Raw genomic sequence first — 25,416 nt, forward strand, 5'->3', positions numbered from 1 at the left:
TGATGGAACTGAGGAGGGCCTGAGGGGCAGTCCCATCCTCTCATGCCAGCACGCCAGCAGAGGTTTGTGCCAGCAGAGGGAGTTCAAGCTGCCCCAATGAATACTCCTGAGGGAAAAAAATTATCTGATCACTGTTCAAAAAAGCAAGTGTACAGCAGAATGGACATATACAAGTACTCAAAGAACTATTCTTTCTGACTGTATTATTTTTTCAAAGCTTAAAAGTCACTTTCTAAGAAGCTCTTATTTAAGTCTCCAGAACAAAGAAAAACAAAGCAATACACTTCCTTCCTGGACCGTTCTACATGACTTAATTTGAAGCTGACATGTAAAGAAAAACATAATGAGGTGTGTGCAACTCATTTTTTCATGATTATATGAGGGCCTGAAAGTTGGCTCTCTTTTCCCCAAAAAAATACGTTTTTCTTCTCCTTTCTTTTCAGATCATCAATTCTGATTTTCATGAAAGAGTCTACAGATGACTGAAGAACTAGTGGGTTTATGACATCACAGAAACCAAGGACGTGATTTCTGATTCATTAAGAGGGAGTATGATTTTTATACAGACTGTTCATAAAAATCTGTGGTTGTTTGTTTCTGTTAACACCTATTTAATTGCAACACCTTGAATGCAGCTGGAGGAAAAGCTCTTTCTTCCAGTAAAAACTTAATGCCATCATCCCTTCAAGCAAGGGATGAGAGGTCTCCCAGGGAGACCTCCAACGAAACAAGGAAGATAAAACTAGTTATTTTTAATATTTCCTAAGTAAGAAAAACTAGCAAGAAAAAAATTCTTTAAACCACATACACACTTATTTTCAGCCCTCTATTCTGTACATCATAAAGAAAGAAAGAAAAACCCTGGTTCTTGGCACTCCCACTCATTTCAGGTCACCTTTAAAAGTATCTCACTGGTATCCCTTTACATGGATGAGGTAGTGGGTGTTCTTTGGTATATAAAGTGAAAAACATATTTTTACTTTATCACATTATTTTCTTGCAATTCTTCACTTTCTAGCTCTTTTGTGGGGAGAAAGAAGAAGCACTTCATCAGTGCCCTATGATCCTTCTGTGACAGCTATTCCATCAAAAATGGATCATAAAGCAGCCATACAGCTTCCCAAGGAATACCCCAAGTAGAGGGATTCTGCTTTACAAACCTCCAGGGGCTCCAACCTTGGAGGCATTATAGAGGTGTGTCAAGACAGATGAGGACATTGCAACAGGGTTGTAAAATGTTAGCATACTCCTAGGTTATACAAAGTGCACTGCTTCCCCTCTTGGTCTTTGTGCCAGGTAGGATGACCAGATAGCAAGAGTGAAAAATCAGAACAGAGATGGGAGGTAAATAGGCACCTATATAAGACAAGCCCCAAATATCGGGACTGTCCCTACAAAATCAGGACATCTGGTCACCCTAGTACCAGACTACATACTGGAATGCAGATGAATTTGGGCCCTGGAGTCTAAAACAGCATGTGTGTAATATCTGATCTTTTAAAAAAGGAATAATGACCTATTATCAATGGAAAGGTCAGGCTAATGCTATTCATAATGAAGGAACAAACTCATTTCAAAAAGGAACATTTAGAGGCAGAAGAATGTGTCTGTTACTTACATCAGAATAAATACTATACAAGTCATCTCCAGTCAAGGAATCAGAAAAAGTGGAGCAAGGCATTACAAGGATTTCTGTTTCCTTGACAACAGCATTGCCAGAAACAACTGAGAAAAATCATTAAAAAAATAAATCTTTGTAAAAAATATCTCAAACATATTTAAGTAATAACACACTGAAACAATATGCTGCAAACACCTGCACATTCCAAGCACTTCTGTGATAAGGGGGCCAAAGCTATGCACCTTCACTACCCAAGAACTACACTTTACTGAGATATGTTATTGGCTTTTATAAAATTAGTTCTGTAACAACTGGCTATTAAGTCTTGACCTGAATTATTATCTGAATACCAATACAGTCAGAATCTTTGGTTGCCAACTAAATTCCTTCCCACACAATGCTCGTTTTATATATAGTGCAATAAGTATTCGAAAGACTCTCTCATTTAATAGATTAAAAAATGGTAAAATTTCAAATATATGGACAAAAGCAGCATTTTCAGTGGTTGGCAAATATGTATAATACACATTTCTACAAATAAACCTGAATATTACTGCGTCTGTATTTTAGTAATTAGCAAGTTTTTTTAAAAACAGCTAAATAAAGAAACTGACACATAGGATTCTAGACTGATTACTCTGAACTAAAGCCAACTTCTCTTTATAATGCCTTTTCCCTGGCCTTTCTTGCATCCTTACATTCATGGTCATTCCATGAATGGCCTAGGTATACTTAGTCCTGCATCAACATGGGAAGATAAACTAGATGACCTCCTGAGGTCCCTTTCAGCCTTATTTTTCTATGACAGTCTCTGACATGCTACTTTATTTAATAAAATGTAATGTGCTAATCACTAAAGTTTGACAGCCTGCGTGTCACTGAAAGTGCTATGCAGCAAAGTATTTTTATTACCCAAGTAACTATATTCACAAGATCCTGGTAATGCCATATCTCAGCACATGCAGCAGTCCCCTCACCTAACAACAGGAATGTAGAGCACTGATATCACAGAGTTGTTCCTACCCTACTGTTAAACAATTTAGCATTATTGGAGGGAAAGAAATAAGGACAGTGCTGAGATGCACTGTGATGGGTGCTGAGATGTGTGTGATAAAATTTGATTTAGAAGGGGGAGGAACTTTGTTCCCCTCCTTAAAAAAAATGATGTAAGGATACAGAATAATATTAGGAGGAGAGCGGTTTTTTTTACTTTTAGGGGAAAAAAATTTAAGGGCTTGACACTTGTGGAAAAGTACTATAGAATTTATGGAGATGAAACTAGGTTTCTACAAAAAATCCACTAAAAACCTATAGAATTCAGTACAGAATTATATCCATTTTATGGATTTGTTTAATAATCCAATAGAATTCTACAGTACAGATATTCTTTTTCAAATTAATTATGGCTTCCCCATAAGGGGAGTTCTTCTGAAGAAGAGATTTACATCCCCATGCCCAGGTGTGTTTAATTCTGCTCTCGTTATTCGTGTTGAGCATTTACTCATGCAAGTAGCCTCACTGATATTTAAATAGGATTACTTACTGAAGTGCTACTCAGCATTAGGAAGAGATGAAGCCTATCACTTGTAGAATCATTTTGAAAGTCGGCTTGCCCTGTATTAACCTCCCTTTTCTCCACTAGCCTCCCATGCTGCTTTGTAATGATGGGAAGGAGATGGTGCTATTTTCACCAGACCAGCAAAACAGCACTCTACCAGATGCACATCTCAAAACAACATTAGGAATGATTTTCTGCTGGTTTCCGAATGATCACAGAATAGTAGCACTTGAAAGGACCTCAATATGCCATCCAGTCCAGTGCCTTGCATTGAGGCAGGACTAAGTATTATCTAGATCAGTCGTTCTCAAACGTATTTGATCGCGCTCCCTTTCTTTGTGTCTGTAGTAGTTTATGCACCCCCGCCACACAAGTACATACACACACAAAAAAAACAAGATGCAACTCTCACTAACTATTAAAAACAGCAAGCCATTGATTCAAACAGAGCAGTTTAAGTACACAGTAATCATACCATGCCACCCTTACTTCCGCACTGCTACTGGCGGCGACACTGCCTTCAGAGCTGGGTGACTGGAGAGCAGTTGCTGCTGGCCTGGCGCCCAGCTCTGAAGGCAGCACCACCACCAGCAGCAGCGCAGAAACAAGGGTGGCATACTGAACAGCTGCTAGGGTCTAAGATGGATGCCCTGTCCCCCTCAAATCTCAATAGTTATTCATTGTTGTGGGTTAAATGTGCGCAGTACTTTTTTTCCCCTAAAGCTTCTCTCTCTCTCTCTCACACACACACACACGCTCTCTCTCTCTCTCTCTCCTATGGAAGCGCTTCCCCCTGCCCCCCTGGTTGAGAACCTCTGATCTAGACCATCTCTGACAGGTGTTTGTCTAACCTGTTCTTAAAAACCTCCAATGATGGAGATTCCTCAAACTCTCTTGGTAATGATTAACTACCCTTACAGTTAAGAAGTTTTTCTTAATGTCTAACCTAAATCTCCCTTGCTGCAATTGAAGCAGATTACTTCTTGCCCTTTCCTCCATGTCTAAGGGGAACAATTTATCACCCTTCTTTTTATAACAACCTTTTACGTATTTGAAGACTGCTATCTCCGCCCTCAGTCTTCTCTTCTCAACTAAACTTTCAATTTTTTCAGTTTTCTTAGGTCACGTTTTCTAGTCCTTTAATAATCTTCATTGCTCTCCTCTGGACTTTTTTCTCCAATTTGTCCACATCTTTCCCAAAGTGTGGTGTCTAGAATGGCACACAATACTCCAGCTGAGGCCTATCAGTGCTGAGTAGAGCGGAAGAATTACTTCTCGTGTCTTGCTTACAACACTCCTGTTACTACACCCCAGGAGTGTTGTAAGCAAGATACTAATGGATGCATGACGGATGCAACTTCTTGTTATTTTAAAAATGTAGTATTAAAAATTTACCTCCACAGAGCGCAATGTTGTTGGGAGGGGGGGGGGTTTGTGTGTATGTAGTTTTTTTTCTTAAGAGTTTTCATTCTTAAGGTGACAGAAATTTTCTGAGAAAAGGCTCATCAAGCATCCATCTTAGAAATATTCTGACAGCAGTTAAAGGAATACTGACAAGACTGTTGAACTTTAAAATAAATCTGACTAGGAGACTGGAAGTGGACAGCTCAGACGATTGGCAATGTGATACAGAGGCTCTCACCAGTTTGAATATAGCCCAGATCAGTAGTGACAAGGTCATACCAATTGACAGCTGTCTATGAACGTATGTGAAATGAGTTAGCAGTCTCAGTTCATTACCTATGAAACATATATCCATATCACAAAACATATACTCAGAATTATCACTTATATTGGCTGTTTCATCAGACACACCAAGCTGGCTTGAAGACAAATAATTTTAGAAGTGGTCCTTCCAGGACAGGGTGAAATCATATTGTTGAAGAAATTCCCATTTCTACTGTCCATGCCACACTCATTATATAGATAAACAGAAGACTTCAGTTTCCATTCCTTTCGGTCTGACACAAAAAGATCTAGACAGGAAGCTTGTACAGGAATAAAACTTCTAGAGATATTTGCCCTAGTTTGCTATCTTTGCTCTCCAGCATACATAGATAGGGAAAAACAAAGTTTTGAAAATCAGAACATAAATATGGCTTCATATAGTACTTGATGTACTGCAGGTTGCGAGACCTGTACATTATATCTGGATAGTATGAATAATGATGTTTTTAATATAGAACTTCTGATCCAGTGACTACCAAGCACTTTGAAAACATGAAACCTCACAGTACCTTAGTAGGTTAGCATTATTATACCTGTTCTACAAATAGGAAAACCTAGATTTGGAGACTTTAAGTGAGGGGAAAAAAATGCACAAGAGCCAACTCCACCAGTTCTAACCAGATTATACTCTCTCCAGAATAAGGAAAGTTAACATATCTATGGAGCACATGTAATGTAATCCATTTTTGTGAGTTATGAAAAGTCATCAGAAATTAACTGAAATAAATTAGTCAGTTTATCATATAGTCTGTTATTGTTTCATCAGTTTATTTAGTGTATATTTTGAATGGCTTATGTATTGAAGTATACAGTTCTTACATTCTTTAGGCTCAGTCCTATATGCCAGGAAATGGGAGAAACAGAAAAGGACTTGTGCGTTTTGCAACAACTGGAACACAGCTTCTGTCACTGCCAACACGATTAAGTGAAACAAACTAATCTGATGGAAATGAGGAGCAAGGGCCAAAGAGTTACAATCAATGATAAAAAAGACATTAACTTGATTTAATTTTGTTGACTGAAATATTTTAAAGGAAATACAGGATATGTTGGGTTTTTGTTTTCAACACTTGTTCCAGAAAAAATGTCAGCAAAGCATCAGAAACTAGCAGAAACTATGAAAAATGTACCTACTCTTCAGTGGTGCTACACAGTTATGACATTTTCCTACTAACAGACACTGAAGCTTTGGAATTAGAAGTATTTTCAAGTCACCTGTTAAAATGGGTCTCTCTCTTGGCATCTAAAATAGACACAATGGCCAAGATTTTCAAAAATGACTAGTGATTTGGGATTCCATGATTATTGGCTGCTCAACTTGAAAAACCTCAATGGGTGTTTCTAATTTTCAGAAAATACTGACTGTCCATCTTTGAAAAATCAGGCCTCTTTAAAGGATCTCAACTTGGGCCCCAAAAAGGGAGGCATCACAATTACTACTCAGTATTGAAAATCTCAACCACTATTACTAGGCTTAAAAGAATAAAGCAAAAATAGATGGCATTAATATTAAATATATCATATATTCCTAGAATTCACTTACAGCAGCAATTCAACATGAGGGATACATAATGTTAACATTATCTAAAGAGGACAAGAAGGAGAGAGTTCATCCTATAGCAGTTTGGGCAGACAATCATGAGTCCATGTCCCCACGTCACTCATACACATACTCCCCAAATTGAACAGTATGCTATTCCTTTACAAATGTAGCTATCATTTATTGGGAATTAAAGTGTTCTGTATTGCCATGGAAAAAGATCCCAACAATCCTTCCTCTACCCTGAGTTAAACCTCTTGCCCTATCTCTAGATCCATGAATTAGAAGTAATACAAAAAGAGCACATGACCCTGCAGGAAGGGTGTGCCTCTGACAATCAGGACTGGCTCCTCTGGCAAATTAAGAGGAAACAGTGGTGGACTCTAAAGGAAGTCTTATTCACCCCTCAGATGAAAGTCTGCAATAGAGAATTTAAAGGGTGAATGGTTAAAACAAGAGGAAATTGAGCACAGTTCCACCAAGAATATGAAGAAACCTCCCAGGCAGGGTGGGGAATCATATACTTATTATAGCAGTGCAGTAGCACCACCATAAATAAGTTTGAGATGGGACTTCAATACAACCTCCTTAATTTTTGGTCACATAGAACTTTGGCATTAAACTTTGGAATTTTATCCTTCTGTTCTAAAATTTGGAATAGTTGAACTCAAACTGGGAACAAATTTTTTCCGCCCAACTTTATATAACCTAAAACCAAAACAATAAATTACAGGGACTGGTATAAATATTTACGCTATATCATTAATCAGAAGCATGTTAGCTGCCCCATGAACTTAGTGTATCATCATGGCTTTGAGAATATCACAAATACCATGGTCACATTGAAAATGGGTATCCTAAAATACGAGTCATACACATCCCAATAATCTGGTAGTTATCAGATACATCTATGCTGATTAAACGGTCTTTCTGATTCATCTCAATTTATTTCTCTTTCCCTCATCTAGTTACACACTGCAGTGAAAGGCAGGCTGCATCCACACTTGTCACTACAGTGTGTAGCTACGTGCTGCAGTAAAAGGTATGGGCAGCAAGGAGGCAGCAGGAAAAGACTCCAGAAGCTCCCCACTGCCAGAGACTTTCTGCACTGCCTCCCCTATACCAGAGGCTTTCCCCACTACCAAAGTTTTTCACTGCATCTGGGAAAGGCTCCAGCAGTGGGGAGGCAGCAGAACACTACACTGCTAAAAACATGAGGATAGATGTGTGAGGCACCACTTGGTCACATAAAGGGCTTTGTAAGGTATATATCCTGGGAATGCAGGCATATAGGCCGGGTTTCACCATCCTACACTGCTTTATATCAGTGCTAGCTGGGCATGCAGTATCTGTACTTTACAAATCACTGTAAGTGTAGACATATCCTTAGACATTTTATTTTTCCTGGATTTCTTTCTCCCTCCAAGGTGTTTCATATTCTGTCTGGAAAATAAACAAAAGATTTCTGATTCTGTCTTTTCACATATAAACTGGAGTCAACTTTCAAGTTTTCTCTTCTTTAACAGAACATTAATTGTGTTTTACTCTCCAAGGTGCTGAATAGCCCCACCTATTGGTAGAAATGCTGATTATAAAAAGGGAACTATAACCACGAAGTTGTAATAATCAATTATTGCTTATTACTGAATAAAAGAAAGCACACAAATTCTTACATAGACCAACCACTTTTAATGAAAAATATCCCTTGTTAAATGTTCAAAATGTTTCTACATTGTCCAAAACAGTTTCTCTCTCTGATGCTTCGTTGTTCTGTTGTGAAATGCTACTTGGAAACTACCTGCTGAGCTTTACAAATTTTGTAGTAGGTTCTACCATTGACTCAGAAGGGTAAAGGACCATGTATGGTCCTTACATTGGAATAGCATGAAGTGTGGGCTGTGCTGAATTTCTGATTAAAGACAGAGTGAATATCACATTCCATACACTACTTCAAAAGTAGTCAGTTCCATCTGCATATTATAGGAATATATTCCATATATGAATATAATACACAGTTTCTCTTTCTTCCCATCTAAAATCTGATCTAAAATGTGGAAGTTTCTTTTTTCCTAATAAAATAGACCATTTCCCAAAGCAGCCAAGTAGAATGTTCGTCATTTGTGATGAAAAAACAATTTAAGAAGGTATGAGTATTTAAGTGTAGATGAACCAAAAAAAGGCAAAGATATATAACTGTGTGTCTAATTTAGGAAATAATGCAGCAAAATTATGTGATTGCAGGTTCTCACAGGATACGAAGTTGAAATAGCAGTATTTTATGATTGTATGGGCATTTTCATTTAAAAAAAAATCTTCTAAACTATGCTGTATCAGCCATGGCCAATCTAATCTGCACAGGCAGGACCGCACACTCACATGAAGCCTTACTGCCTTTAGTGGGACACTGCAAACATCAGGATCTGGCTGCATGGATCAAACTGCAGAACTGGGGTCTAATCCTAGAAATATTTGCATGACTGGGTTTAATCCTACAAATATTTACTATTAGCCAAATTGTTTATTTACTACCATGAATACTCCCATTGAAGGACTAAGGGCTGAGTCAGTACTGCTGGTATTCAAACCTGTGGTTCCAAGAAGGCTAAATGTTTCTGAAGCTCAGATTAATAAATTATTCATTCTAGCTGTCTATTCTTCATGATTCACTGTATCTCCTTTAACAAAGCTCTCAAATGTTTGTTTGTTCATAGTCACATGCAACCTTTTCATAAGCACTTTACATACTTCTTATATTTCATAGTTTCAAACAAAAAAGTGGCACTATGAGAAAAATCCACATTTTATAACATAAATCATCATTTTCAATCACTTTCTTTTTTCAAAAACTTGCATCTGGAAAGAAAGAACTTAAACTGTCCACCATTACCAGATTTCCTAAATTACAAAGTACTTTTCCCACAGTGATTGTAGTTTCATGGGCCTGTACATAGAAACCTTAATACAAATGTGTCTCAAAACCATGTAATGCCCATATTTAATCTAACTGTGCCCCCTAGTGGCTTGAAGGATACGCACATGAAAGTGTGTATGTTAAATATGTTACAGATCACACTTAGGGTTGCCACCTGTCTGATTTTCAGCTGGGAGTTTTTTTACTGCCTTGATGGTTAAAAGATTTAACCTGCGGGGAGGAGGAGAGGGAGAAAGGAGAGATCCCACTTGGGACACATTAGAGTGCTCTGCAGTTCACATTCCCATAGTCTGGACTGTGGCACCATGTTAGGATAAGGTAAGAAAAATGATAAAACAACATAAAAATACATGCATCGAACATGTGTGTGTAAAATGGATCTTTAAAAAATTTTGGTAATAATTAGCTGTCGTTGACACCAGGACACATTTGCTGGTAGGGAAGTGGCCAGCTTCTCCTGGTGATGTTGTAGCCAGTGGCAAGGTTTTCAGCATCTCGGAAGTGGCAAACCTATAATGGCACTAATAAAAACCTGGATTTATGTTTGAGCAATAACTATGAAATACTTTTTTAGTTATTTTTAATACTAAAGTTTGCTGTACGTCAAACAGATTTTTTAAAATATTTAGTATCTAAAATATTTCAGAAGTCTTTCAAAACTAGCTCTTTCTTTTTTAATATTACATTTGAGAATTATTCTATAATGACCATGTTAAAATAAACCTGCCGCAGAGAAGAAAATTAAGTATTTATAGCCTCTTCATAGTGTCTTAAATTAATTTTATTTTGCATTTGTTATTGCAGAGCTACTAAGAACACCATTTTTTTATTATTGGGCATTAAAGGGGTTATGCTGTGTGGCCCCAGTTCAAGAAAGCACTTTTGCACAGGTTTATTTTTTTAAACATTTAAACATTTTTAATATTCTGTTCGACATAGTAACTGCATTTTGATAATATTTAGCCTGGAATTTTTAAAGATGCCGAAAAGAGTATGTGCCCATCTTGTACTGAATGTCAAATGGATTTTGGCACCCAACTCCCTTAAACTCATTTGAAAACCCAGTCTGACTGTTTTAAGATTGTTCCAGGTCAGAAATAATTCTGGATTTTTGTTTGTTTCCCCACATCCCGAATTTTAGCCTTTCTTCCTGCTAAATTGACAAGATGGATAACATGACAGCTTTTGTTAAGATCTTATATTAATAACAATCTTATATGGCTATAACAACTTTCATCCCAAACTGCTTTACCAAACTTTCATTCACCCATCATTGAAATGCAACTCTGGTGCAGTACTCAATCCACTAAACACATAGCACAACAGTTTAGGACAAGAGGTCAAACTCAGACTTGTTGAGGTCACTGGAGCCGAAACTGGTTTTTATCAGATCTGAATTTAAACTAAAGTGAAGAATACTATATCCAGTTGAAAATTACCTGCATCTCCGGCATCACAATGCCATTGACTCATGCTTCACTCATATGGGGCACTGATTCAGTGCTAACTTAACCAGAATAACGAGCAGCACCTCCTGAAGCACTCCCAGTTTTCCATTAAGTCTTGTCCTTCAAGTACTGACCAGGATTGACCCTGTTTAGAGTGTTAAAGCTGACATGTAAAAGAAAAAAAATATTGGCTTGTGGCCTCCATTTCATCTTACATAAACAAGGCATAAAAGGATTTTGACAAAAAGACATTTTCAAATTAGGAATTCAAATTTTGTCTGCTTGGAAGACTGTGGTGACTAGAGAACTAGTGAAATTATTTACATCATAAAAGACTCAAATCTGAGCGACTGAGGTTATGTACACACTACAGCTTACGTTGGTATATGTTACATCACACAGGAGTGTGACTAAGCCACCCTCCTGAGTGACATAAGTTATAACCGAAGTGTGGTGTGGACAGTGCTATGTTGGCAGGACAGCTTCTCCCACTTACCACTTCTTGCCGGGACTGGAGTAATTAAGTCGACAGGAGAACTCTCTCCCCTTGATTTAGAGCATCTACACTAGAAGTGCTACAGCAGTGCAGTTAAATTCTGTAGTGTCGCCATCGCATGAAAGGGGAAGTGATTTTTAGGCAGACTGTTTAAAGCTCTCTTTATTTTTGTAAACACCAATGCCTAATGAGCATTTAGGAGAAAGCATATCTTTTGCAAATATTCAAGACTCCCACAGCTTCACTGAAGGTTTAAGAGCTCACAAAATAGATCTCATGACACACCGAGGAGTCCTCCGGAAAAAATAGGGAAAACCAGACTTGTCATGATACTTTTAAGACAAAAAAAAAAAAAGACAATTCAAGAACAAAAAGAAATCCAGTGTTTTCAGACCTCCTTTTTGCTTAAGAAAGTAGCTAAAAATGTCAAAATCGCAATTTTAATAAATCCTGTTTAAGTAACTTAATTCTAATGAAAGTACAGCCTCAAATGAAATGAAAATGCAAACTGTTTTGGAGTTCCTTTCCTGATTTAGCTTCTTAGAAATATGCTGGATAGTAGAGTCTGCTCTTCCTGTATTACAGTATTCTTCTTTTCAAATGGTCCATCACAAAATATTGGCCTTTCTTCTTCATTTTGTAAAAGAAACTTACTAAAAACAAAGGCTTGTATTTCAATAGGAGCAGCTTTACAATAACAGCCCATACTACATTACATGTGGTGGAAATGTATGCTCTCACTAAATGTTTATTTCTCCTATCAAAAATACATTCCTGTGCAAATCCAATCCAGAAGAACATTATCTGAAGCCAGAGTCTTGGTAAAATTACACTATTATTCCCCAAGCTAACAATCATACTAATGCATGGAATTCCATGACTTATATTCTTCTTCATATCTCTTGTGGGAGTGTTTGAAAGTAACTAATATCCACTCAGGATTGCTTTTTAGCAGAACTCTATTTCAAGCTGGACCAAATGCGGAGTTCTGCGTACAAACAATTAATATGATTGGCTAGGGAAAGCACCAAATGAAAAATCAGATCATAGAACAATGTCCAATGTAGCTGGTGTCTCAACATCTCTCACAACGTCAGAGATCAAGAGCTATGAAGCATCTCGGTCAGTGAAAGAGCTAGGGATTGACTTGATAAAAGTAGCCATATTAAAACAGCGGCTCTTATGATATGCTAATGTGTTTTTCAGAAACAACGAAGAGGTTGGGAGAAATGATCGGATGAAACATCAGATTGTGTTTAAGCCAGGTAGAGAAAGAGAAGCTAAAAATCACATGCTGGAGGATGGCCTGATTGAATAATCTACATCACTTTGGACATCGCCAATTGTTATTGTGAAAAAACTCAATGGAGACTTGACAAGGTGCATAGAACCATAGAGTTAGAAGAGACTGCAAGGGTCATCTAGTCTAAAACCCTGCCAAGATGCAGGATTTTTTGTATTTAAACCATCCAAGACAGATGACTATTCTGCCTCTTTTTGAAAAAATCCAGTGGAGGAGCTTCCATGACCTCCCGAGGCAATCTGTTCCGTTGTCCTACTATTGTTCAGAGATTTTAAGGCTATAAGGGATCTAGATCAAGACTGACCTCCTATACATCCCAGGGCATTAATTTTCACCCATTTACCCCTGAACTGACCCCAATATCTTGTGTTTGACTTAAGCATAACTTCCAGAAAGTCATCCAGTCTTGATGATCTGAAGACATCAAGAGGTGGAGAAGCCACCAGTTCCCTTAGTACACTCACCATCAGGACAATCACCCTTAATGTTTAAAAAAAAGGGGGGAGAGGAAATCAGTGCCTAATTTCTGATATGAATGAATTTATCCGACGTCACCTTCCTGTTGCTGGTTCTTGAAATGCCTTTCTCCACTAAATTGAAAAGCCCTTTAGTACCCAGGATTTTTCTCCCCATTAAAAGCTTCCAACAAAATACACTTGCCTTCATGTGGTCGAGGTGTGGGTTTTGGGGGTATTTTTTTTTAAACTAAAAATTAGGATGTGAAAGGCACCTTTTAAGCTCAGGGCAAGCGGGGCTCTTCAGTCCAGGAGGCCAGCCTAACTATGAGAAGGAAAACCCTGATTTCAAACCTCCTTCCATGGGTCAAATGAAGTCTAATAATTGGGCAGTGGCAACACCAGTACCACCTATTGATGGTCCGCCAGGTCTATCACAATAATATGGGAAGAAAGTGGACACGTACTTAGTTCAACTGAGGAAACGCCCTCTCACTGTGGTGTATGTCAGAAGTACCAACTGATACTATACTTTTTTTGGCACAAGGTGACTATGTTGGTGCAAGCAGTTTTGTATTTTTGGTGAGTTGCCAAAGGGCCGCAGTAGATACTGGTTGTAAGAATGGGTGAGAGTAAGACTCACTTGTATGCTTCTCAGTCCCTGTACGCTTCAGGGACTACTACTAATGGTGGGAGGGCATCTCATCACTATGTCAGAAGTTTTCACACTTCTAACCTGGCAGCCAAGTTTACACCAAGATACAGCAGTTTACACCAAGACACAGCAGTGCCAAAGGAGCTACTGGTGGTAATAGGCGATATGAATGCACACACAAGCAAAAACCCAGGGGATATGAACTGTGTTTAGGAAATTTCAGCCTTGGTCCTATGACTGAGGAAGGGAAAGAATTACTAGACATGTATTGCCAACCAATGGATGATAGCCAATACATGGTTTCAAAAGAGAATGAGTCACTGGGTCACATACATCACTGATTGAAACAAAAGCCAGATTCACATGATGTTGGTGAAGAAAGGGACAAACTGCAAAGTGATACCTAACCAGACGGTAGCACTACAGCAAAAGCCTCTTGTGGCAAAGACTGTGGCAGAGCATTGGACAAGGAGGGAATTAAGCTCAAAAGAAACAAGATTAAAGTATGGGAAGTCAAGGAGAACGCAAGTCAAGGAGTCAAGCACAACAGAGAAGTTTGTACAAGCAGTAGAGGATAAATACCTGGAAACAGATTTGGCATTGACTGAAGAGGAGTGAAACTACCTCAAACTAATGTGGATTGTGGTTGCAGAAGAGGCTTATGGACGATGCAGATGGGGAAAACCAAGGAGAGAGGATTGTGGTGGTGAACTGATAAGTGCAGGTAGCAATGCAAAATAAGAAAATGGCACAAAGAAAAAGAAATGAATCCATTGAGTGCAAATGGAAGAGAATGCAAAGCAAGCTGCCAAGTGGGCAGTGAAGAAGGCTGAAGAGACTGTCTAGATGGCCTATACACTGAGGACATGTCTACGCTACAAAGTTGACTTAATTTAAGCCAACATCCAGCCGCCACAGTAATATAGTCAGTCATGCGTGTCCACACCACACTCATTGTGACAGCGCCTGCACTGATGCAGACAGCAGTGCACCATGGGTAGCTATCCCATAGTGCAACTAGCCGCAGGGGTCTTGGGAAAGGCTTGCAACGCCTCATGGGATCAAAACATTGTCGCGGAGGGAATGGGAACATGGCTTCAGCCTCCCATGATGCCGTTTCCTCTTTCCCTCCCCTGATAACAGCAAACAACCCATACTTTCTCACACCTTTTTTCTAAAGCCTGCCTTAGCCACGTGTACGCCATAGCCTGAGAAACATGGACCCTGCTCAGCTGTGCATTCTTGTTGTGAGCATTACAAACACCTCTCATCTTATCCTGAAGTATTTCCAGAGCCAAGACAGGAACTGCCGTGCAGAATATTGCAATGTCATTCAAGCAGCTTTGTTGCAAGCCATAGAATGAAACAATTCCTGGTTGCTACTGGTAATCATGCAGCAGCTGAACACAGTGGAGCCCTGGGAAACAAGCACTGACTGGTAGGATCGCATCGCTATGCAGCTATGGGATGATGAGCAGTGGCTGCAGACTTTTGAATGCAGAAGGCCACTTTCCAGGAACTTTGTGCAGAGCTTTCCCCAGCCCTGAAGCACAGCAACACTAAAATGAGACTTGTTCTGACAGAGGAGAAGCGAGTGGCAATCACTCTGTGGAAGCTTATAACTTCAAACTGCTACCAGTCAGTAAGGAATCAACTCGGAGTTGGCAAATTCACTGTGGGAGCTCTTGTGATTCAAATGTACAGGGCTACTAATAGACTTCTGCTACGAAGGGCAGTGACTCTGGGCAACATGCAGGACATAGTGGGTGGTTTTGCTGCAATGGGGTTCCCTAACTGCAGTGGGCCAATCGATGGCATGCATATCCCCATCTTGGCACCAGACCACCTTACCGAAGAGTACATAAACCAAAAGGGATACTTTTCAATGGTGTTGGACACACTGGTGGATCACAGGGGGCACATCACTGAAATCAACGTCGAATGGTCAGGAAAGATGTATGACACGTGCATCTTTAGGAACATGTATCTGTTCAGAAAGCTGCAGTCAGAGACTTTCTTTCTGAATTGCAAAATAACCATTGATGTTGAAAAGCCAATAATGATACTGGGTGACCCAGCCTACCCCTTGTTCCTCTGGCTCATGAAGCCACACACTGGCCACCTGGACAGCAGTAAGAAGCACTTCAAAAATAGGCTTAGCAAGTGCAGAATGGTCATGGAAAGTGCCTTTGGACTTTTAAAGGGTTGCTGGTGCAGTTTGCTCACTAGGTTAGACCTCAGTGAAAGCAACATCTCCATTGTTATCGCTGCATGCTGTGTGATCCAGAATATCTGTAAGGCAAATGGAAAAAAGTTTCCACAGGGGTGGGGCATGGAGACAGATAGGTTGGCACCTAATTAAATACCTGAGCAATAAGAAGAGCCAAGCAAGGAGCTCTGTGTCTCTGGGAGACTTTGAAAACCCATTTCAGTAATGAGCCACAGTAACGTGTGCCGCTTATCTGTGTTTGCCTTCCCATATCACCCCCTCCATTGCAACAGTTTCTCTGTACCTCTTTCTCCCCCCCATGATTGGAATAAATAAAGAGTATTTCATTCTCACAACATTGACTTTCATTTTAAAAAACAAAGAACCTGAAAGAACAGGAAAATAATTTCACCTTGGGCAAATGGTGTGATAAAATTAGGAGGGGAGAAACCAAGTCAGCTTGTCTGTGAAAGCACGGAAGTCATGCCCATCAAAGGTCTTCAAATGGCTGCCTTTTGGTCTTAGTACCCTCCCCCGGTGTTGAGTGGAAGGGATACTGAACTCCCCACCTCCTGGAACGTTTGGGAGAGGGGGATTGGGAACAGAGCGATGCTTGCAGGCTGTTCTGCAGGGGCTGCAGAGAGAGTCTAACCTCAAAGCTGCTTTTCTTGAAGCTCAGCCAGACACTTCAACATGTCTGATTGGTCCTTCATAATCTGCAGCATCTCATGCTGCATGGCATTCTCATGCTCCTGGGATGCTCTGCTGTGCTCCATGTCCATGTCCAGTTTTTCAGACAATGAAATTGTCCATGCTCTTAGCTCTGCGTCAGCTGTCCCAGAGGTGTTCATTATCTCACTGAACATGTCATCATATATTCTCTTTTTCCGCCTTCTAATATGCTAAAACCTCACCGCCAGTGAGGAGTGCCTTACAGTCTGAAGGCCAAGATTTCCACTGTAAGGCATGCAAAGCAAAAGGCAACCACTGTCAGTGCACTAGAATCAGGATATGCAAGGTTGCTCTTTAAAAAACACTACCCTTATTACACTCAAGTGCAAGCCAGAACATAATCAGAATACCTAGCTATTCAATGAACCATTTTGCTATCCCAGCCATGGTGAATATGGCCCAGTGGCCTTGCAACTTGTGGGAAACCCGTATTGGGAGCACAGGTGGGCAGATGGACAATGCCCCCTCCCCTTAGCAACATGGACATTGCTTTGAGACCGGGGACCAGCATCAAGCCTCCCAAATGGCAGTTTTTGTCCTAGGCGCTCCAGGGCGGGGATGATGTGTGATTTGCATCCATGGGAGAACAGAGGAAGCCCACTCCCCTTCGCTTAATGCTGTTGGTAGTAGTCACCTTGGACTTGCAGATTCTTGAGGTCAACACCAATCCCTGCCACACAAACCACTGGCATGTTAGGGAAAGCATGGTTGAGGGACTCAGAAGTCAGCATGGGTGATGGATCACATGCTCTATTGTTTGCAATATGAGCACTTGTAATGAAAACTTCACCATCTCCCCTAGGTGACTCTATGCGATATCAGTCTCCTGAGGGTAACAGAGGTGGCAAGGGAGCAGATGCTGCAAGCCTCTGGGTACAGACATGGTCCTTATGCTGCTTTGCCGTATACTGCAATGATGCCAGCAGAGTTAATACTGGAGTGGCAAAGGAAAGCGTCCTACCGCAGTGGAAGAAATAAGGCAGCCCTCCCCAGAAGCCTTCTGCAAAGGATTGCAGAGTACCTACATGAAAGTTTCCTGAAGATCTCCATGGAGGATTCCCAGTCCATCCCTGTGCATATAAACATACTTCTTCAGCTGGATCGGAGCTGTACCTGCACAGATTCTTCTCCTCACAGACCAATAAGATCCACCACCTCCTGTGTACTCCAGGCTGAAGTGAATTTGGAGCGTTGAGTCACCATGATCAGCTAGGCTGGTGAGCTCTCCACACTGATCAAACAGGAAATGGGAATTCAAAAGTTCCTAAGGCTTTAACAGGGGAAGGGGCTGTTTCCTGTGTACCTGGCTGCTGTGCAGCAGAGTTGAAAACGACCTCCAGAGCAGTCACAGCAGAGCACTGTGGGACTCCTCCTGAAGGCCAATTCAGTCAAGTTACTCAACGCTACCTCTACACTGCCTCTCTGTCAACCCATCAACATCGAATTAGGCGCTACGCCTCTCACAGAGGCAGAGTCATTGAGTCAACATTACAGGCGAGTTAGGTTGGCGGAAGGGACCTAACAGTGTAGATGCATACATTATTAGATCAATGTCAAACTAAGTTTGTAGTGTTGACCAGGCCTGAGACTGTGAACCACCTACAGCTGGCTGGCAAAAAGATCTATAGCAGTGGCTCTCGAACTTTCCAGACCCTTTCAGGAGTCTAATTTGTCTTTCATACCTCCAAGTTTCACCTCACTTAAACTACTTGCTTACAAAATCAGACATAAAAATACGAAAGTGTCACAGCACATTATCACTGAAAAATTGTTTACTTTCTCATTTTTACCATATAATTATAAAATAAACCAACTGGAATATAAATACTATATTTACATTTCAGTGTATCATATATAGAGCAATCTAAACAAGTCTTTGTCTGCATGAAATTTTAGTTTGTACTGACTTCTCTAGTGCTTTTTATGTAACCTGTTGTAAAATGAGGCAAATATGTAGATAAGTTGATATAGCCCTGGGAAGGCCTCTGCATACCTGCAGAGGTACGCGTACTCTTGGTTGAGAACCACTGATCTACAGCACTGTAAAAAATGAGATGCATAGGGAAGAAGGATGGTATTGAAACATCATTTGGAAATGACGACCAGGGAGACTATTAACACCTGAACAAGTAAAGGAGAGTTGGAAACAATACTCTGAGAGTCTCTTAAATGAGGAAAACTCTCTTTGGGCAAATTGCCAACATGTCATCCTAAAGTGGTACCTGAGTCTGACATAACAGAGGAGGAGGTAAGAAATACAGTACAAAAAATGAAGTGACATTGGACTTTGTGAAAGTCCTGGGCAAGACAGGCATAAAACCGAGGGGAAGAGTGGTAAAAGCTGTATGGTGAGACAAAAGAATCCCCGTAGATTGGTGCAAGTCTATCTTGGTCCCAATATATAAGAAGGGAAGCATCCATGAATGTGGAAACTATCCAGGAATAAAGTTACTATTCCATGGGTTGAAGATACTGGAATGCATCCTGGATGCTAACTGCTGGATCCACACCTCGAATCAGAATACTTTACCATTAGGAAAGGATGATGAACAAAACTGCCATCTTTGTAATTCAGCAAGTGATACAGAAGCAACTAGAGTACGAACAGGATAGCTTCTGGGCCTTTATAGACCTACAAAAGGCATACAATAAAGAGGACAGAAGGATGCTCATATCGGTGCTGAGGAAATATGGAGTTTCTGAGCAAATGCACTATATTTGTCTAAAACAGTGTTTAGAACATGTTTTGGAATGACAAGCCCTCTGAAGTGAAAGTTGGACTGCATCAGGGGCCTGCCCTCTGTCTGCTGCAGTTTATCATAATGATGGACTACATCACCAGGAAGATCCCAATGGAAAAAGGTCAGAAGCTGCTACATGCAGACGACACAGCAATAAGGATGCCCTCAAAAGAAGACCATGGGGAAATAGTAAGCCAGTGGTAAGACAGTATTCTTATCAGCAAGTTAAAGAAGTATGGGTTGGATGAATGGACTATAAAATGGATAGAGAACTGGCTAGAGCATAGGGCTCAACGTGTAGTGATCAATGGCTCCATGTCTAGCTGGCAACCGGTCACAAGCGGAGTTCCCCAGGGGTCGGTCCTGGGGCCGGTTTTGTTCAACATCTTTATTAATGATCTGGAGGATGGGGTAGATTGCACCCTCAGCAAGTTTGCGGACGACACTAAGCTGGGGGGAGTGGTAGATACCCTGGAGGGTAGGGATAGGATACAGAGTGACTTAAACAAATTGGAGGATTGGGCCAAAAGAAATCTAATGAGGTTCAACAAGGACAAGTGCAGAGTCCTCCACTTAGGAAGGAAGAATCCCATGCACAGCTATAGACTGGGGACCGACGAGCTGGGCAGCAGCTCTGCAGAAAAGGACCTGGGGGTAACAGTGGATAAAAAGCTGGATATGAGTCAGCAGTGTGCCCTGGTTGTCAAGAAGGCTAATGGCATATTGGGCTGCATTAGGAGGGGCATTGCCAGCAGATCACGGGAAGTGATTATTCCCCTCTATTCGGCATTGGTGAGGCCGCATTTAGAATATTGTGTCCAGTTTTGGGCCCCCCACTACAAAAAGGATGTGGACAAGTTGGAGAGAGTGCAGCGGAGGGCAACAAAAATGATTAGGGGCTGGAGCACAGGACTTATGAGGAGAGGCTGAGGGAACTGGGCTTGTTTAGTCTGCAAAAGAGAAGAGTGAGGGGGGATTTGATAGCGGCCTTTAACTACCTGAAAGGGGGTTCCAGGGAGGATGGGGCTAGGCTGTTCTCGGTGGTGGCAGATGACAGAACAAGGAGCAACGGTCTCAAGTTGCAGGGCGGGAGGTCTAGGTTGGACATTAGGAAAAAGTTTTTTACTAGGAGGGTGGTGAAGCACTGGAATGGGTTACCTAGGGAGGTGGTGGAATCTCCATCCTTAGAGGTTTTTAAGCTGAGGCTTGACAAAGCCCTGGTTGGGATGATATAGCTGAAGTTAGTCCTGCTTTGAGCAGGGGGTTGGACTAGATGACCTCCTGAGGTCCCTTCCAACTCTAATATTCTATGATTCTAAGACCAGCTAAGCAGGTATGGATGCAAATGAACATGATTAAGACTGATGTTATGAGGGTCAGTAGAGGTGTCACAGGGAAACTGGATACAGAGATTAATTGAGTACAGCTAAACCAGACTGACCTGTTTAAATACCTTAGCGGCTGGGTTACAAAAAACAGTGAGCTTGAATGTGAGATACAGTCCAGACTGGGGAGCAATGAAAGAATGTGGAATAATATCTCAGGTTTTGTGCATGATTGGCATATGCCACTGAGACTGAAAGCCCATCTGTATAGCACAATGGTGTACCCCACAATGCTGTATGGTACAGAATCATGGGTCATAAAGAAACAGAAGGTTCAACGCCTACAGGTGTTCAAGATGCAATCTTTGCACTATAAAAGGAGTTACACAAAGAGAAATATTTTGAAATTAAAACATTAGGGTGGAAGACAAAGTCCATGATGTTGCTGACAAAATCCAGGAAGGGTGACTTTGCTGGTTTGGACACATACAGAGGATGAATGAAAAGAAGGTTGGTGAGGCTAGCATGGCAGGAAAGGGTAGTAGGAAAGAGACTCTGAGGAAAGACAAGGAAGCAATAGATGGATTGCATCAAAGAAGATAGTAAGCAGTTGGACCTTAGTGCTCTCTCAGACAGATTAAGATGGTGGATGCTCATACAATGACCTGACCCCAGACAATTGGATAAGGGAAAGAAGGTTTATCTACTCTGTAATCAAGTCAACACTCAATCAATCTTCATTTTGATAAACTACATAGATTGAGCTCTGAAAGTATCTCACTGTTAGGCATTTTCTCCAGCTCTCAAATCATTTTTGGGGCTCTGTGACAGAGTGCTGGGCAATGGCAGCTGAGCCAGCACTCTGCTCACGGCAACTCTAATTAATTACTCCAGAGCAGATCTCCTTAAAAAGAGCTTTGCCTAAATGATGGGCTGAGGAGTACTAAGCAGCTAATTAGGCCACTAGGCAGATTATATAAAAGGCACATGAAGGAAGTGGAAAAAGGAAGAAGCAGAAAGAGAGAGATCACTCTTCCCTGTTTACCTCAGGAGCAGAGGGCTTCCTAGGACTGAAGGGGTGAGGCTAAATAGCAAATACGGGTGATGGAAACTAATATTGTAAATAAACTGCTTCGCGTGTTTTACCGCTAAAAAGGTCCCTGAGCTCTTTGTGGACATGAGCAGAGGTAGGAGCAAGCAAGCCCTGTCACAGGCTGTTCTCTGAACACGCTCCAATTTCTCAACATCCTTTCAAAATGTGGACACCAGAATTAGACACAGTAGTCAAGTATCAGTCTCACCAATGCCACATACAGAGACAGAAACACTTCTCTACTCCTATTCCCGTTTATACATACAAGGATCACATTAGCCCCTATACACAAAGATCACACTAGGAGCTCACACTGAATTACTCATTCCCTAGAACCATAAATCCTTTTCAGAGTCTCTTCTTTCCAGGATATAGTCCCCCATTCCATAGGTATGGACTGCATTCCTTGTTCCGAGATGTATGACTTCGCATTTGGATGGACTTAAACACATTTTGCTTTAATGGACCCAAGTTTACCAAATCATTCAAATCACTCTGTATGTATGCCTTGTCCTCACCATTTACAACTCCACCAAACTTTGTGTCATCCACAAATTTTAATCAGCAATTATTTTATATTTCCTTCCAGATAATTGATGAAAATTTTGAACAGTGTTTGGCCTAGTGCAAGTCTCTTTGGATCCCCACTAAAAATACCCCCATTCAGTGATGATTCCCCATTGGCAAATACTTTTTGAGATCTGTAAGTTAACCTGTTCTTAATCTACTTAAGGTGTGTTCTATTGATAGTGTATAATGCTAATTTTTAATCAGAATGCAGTGTGGTACTAAGTCAAATGCCTTACAAAAGTCTAAGTATATTACATCTACACTGTTATCTTTAACAACTTAACTTCATAATCTCAAAGAATTAAATCTTGTTTGTTTGCGAAGACAATTTCATAAAATCAAGTTGACTGGCATCAATTATACTCCTATCCTTTAATTCTTTATCAACTAAATCACATATCAGCTCTTCCATTTTTTTACCCAGGAATGTTGTCAGATTAACAGGACTATAGTTACCTGGGTCATCCTGATTGCCTTATTTTAATATTGGCAAAACATTAGTACTCTTCAAGTCCTCTGGAATTTCCTCAGTGTTACAAGACAGACTAAAAATGAACATCAGAGAGCCAGAGATCTCCTCAGCAAATTCTTTTAGGACTCTTGGATGCAAGTTATCTGAGACTGCTAACTGAAAAATGTTCATCTCTAGCAGATGTTGTCTCATATCCTCCTCAGCTACTAATGTCACTGTCCTCATATGATACAAGTACATCATTCTGCTTCTTTCCAAATACAGAACAGAAATATTTATTGAACATCTCAACCTTTTATGCATCATTAATAATGTTACTACCTCCAATGGGTTTATACAATTTCTAGGGTTACTTATGTTATGTTATGTTATACTTAAACTCCTTATTGTCCTTAGCCCAGACAATCATGGATTTTTTGCTGCTTAGCTTCAATTATCAATTTTCCATCTTCATAACTTCTAATTTATATTAACTGCTATTACCCCCTTTTTCCTTTCGTTATATGTTGCTTTTTTGTTTCTAATTGCTGTTTTCACTGCACCACTGAACAAGATGGTATTTTAACCAAAACGTTTATCCTCTTACTTGATTATACTCTTATATAGTCAACCAAATATTTCCTTCCTTAATTTTATTTTACTTCTCCCTCATGAGAGTGGTCAATATTTTTATACTTGTGTTATAGATGAGTGAACTTAGACTTACAACATTTAAGTGACTTCCACTTCACACAGTGAATCCATAGCACAGTTGAAAATAAAAGCCATGGTCGTCTCTTGTTTTCCCTCCCCACCACTAGGAACAAGCAACTTCAACTGAAGGAGTCCCAACTCCAAGTCTCCTCCAATCACTAAACAACATTTTCTCCCTTAAACACATTAAGGAAATATTTTTAAAAACCTAAATCTACTCCAAGATTTAAAATAAATAAATAAACCCTCTTTGCAATATTCTCTAGAATACATAGTCCTTCATTAATATACATGGGGATTTAAATATATTCTTCTAGCACTAGTATGTGTATATATAAAATTACAATAATTTTTTTTTAAATCAAATATAAGGGCAATAGAATTCATACAAAATCTATTTCCTGTTTCATACCAAGAGGTATAGGCAGCCTATTGTGTATCTGACTTCTTCAATTAAAAACAAAAATAATAATGTGTGTCTAACATAGAAGCACTGTTCTGTAAATTCTAACACAATTAATAGGAAGTCCTAAAAGTATCATTATCATCTATACACTTTTAAAACAGCTTATGTTCAATAGTTTGATTGATTTAGAAACATGGATTCATATGGATGCTTTTATTTTAATAAGAGCTATTCTGCATCAGTCATACTAATAAGCAAAGGGCCAAATCCTGCAACCCTTACTCACCTATTGAAAAAAATCAGACTGTGTGCATGAGAAGGCTTGCAGGATTGGAGCCTACAATATGCTCTGGTCCTGCAAAGGATCTGCTCACAGTCTTATTAGGTATTAAATACAAGCAGACAAAGAAGGTTGAGTGAGGCTTTGAGAAGGTAACAATCATTCCCGTCTGTTTTACTATTTAAAGTGAGTAGTACATATCACAAACTATTCCACCATATAAGCACATTACCTTGAAAGTTTTATCCATGGAAGCAGAGAGAAGCATATGGCTCCATTCTTGTACAGGACACCATTGGACTTTATTAACTGGACCACTATGTTTGGACATCTGAAACACCAACTTCCTTGGGATTTCAGTTGATTTGTATTTAGATCCTATATATGGCTTAATAAATTCAGAAACCTTTGAGGAAATTTGTTCTCCTGGTATAACAGGTTTAATTGCACAACTCTCTCTCTGTTCTTCAGCTTTCTTTTTTCCATACACTTCAGAAGGTTTTTCTTGTCGAAGTCTTTTAGGGATATATGGTCTAATTCCCTTTATGGTAACATTGGTGTCCTGATGTACTCTCTTCTGAGAGCAACTGCCATTTCCAGAAAGTATTTCAGATTTCATCAAAGAGCCTAATTCCTGGTCATGGCTTTTATAGGACGTATATAATGTAGCCTGGCTAGAATATTCTTTCCAAGGATAAGCAGCTGCCAAATCCCTGTTATTAGCCTGTACCTTACATGCAGGGGAACCTTCATGAACAGTGCTCGTTCCAATACTGGCAGTATTCTCAACAGTCTGCATTTTGTTTGTAGATTTTGGTTCTAATCCACCAGATGCAAAATACTGAATAGGATTCATAGCAGAACTTGCAAGCCTTGTTTCTCTGATAGAAAGATTTTCAGCCTTTCCAGTCTCTGTATCAGAATCTGAATCATCATAAGCAACCAGTGATGAACTCATCATGGTCAGATATGGCAATGTCCAATAATCTCTGTGCTGAAATGCTCCAAAATGATTAATATCTGCAATTAAAGGAATCAATAATTCAGAAGATATTTCACTATAAAATATTTAAGGTTCTACTCACTTAAAAACATATAAATATCTATGCACTTTTATGCATATTTACCCACACAATTTAATCTTTAATTTAACATACCT

The 25,416-nt window shown here is 39.9% G+C and overlaps 1 protein-coding gene across 2 annotated transcripts in view; it reads right to left on the reverse strand.

Annotated features, from left to right (window-relative positions):
- The window catches only part of WDR25 (WD repeat domain 25), a 119,180-nt gene that overhangs the window by 87,891 nt on the left and 5,873 nt on the right, over positions 1–25,416 (reverse strand). For both annotated transcript variants that reach the window (XM_067555169.1, XM_067555171.1), the window contains exon 2: positions 24,490–25,277. In XM_067555169.1, coding sequence (XP_067411270.1) covers positions 24,490–25,218 — 729 coding nt within the window. In that variant the 5' untranslated portion in view covers positions 25,219–25,277. The remainder of the gene's footprint in view (positions 1–24,489; positions 25,278–25,416) is intronic.

This window comes from Emydura macquarii, unplaced genomic scaffold (genome assembly GCF_026122565.2).
Source record: "Emydura macquarii macquarii isolate MOO-44397 ecotype Brisbane River unplaced genomic scaffold, CSIRO-AGI_Emac_v2 contig_1551, whole genome shotgun sequence".
In the NCBI taxonomy this organism is placed as follows: domain Eukaryota; kingdom Metazoa; phylum Chordata; order Testudines; family Chelidae; genus Emydura; species Emydura macquarii.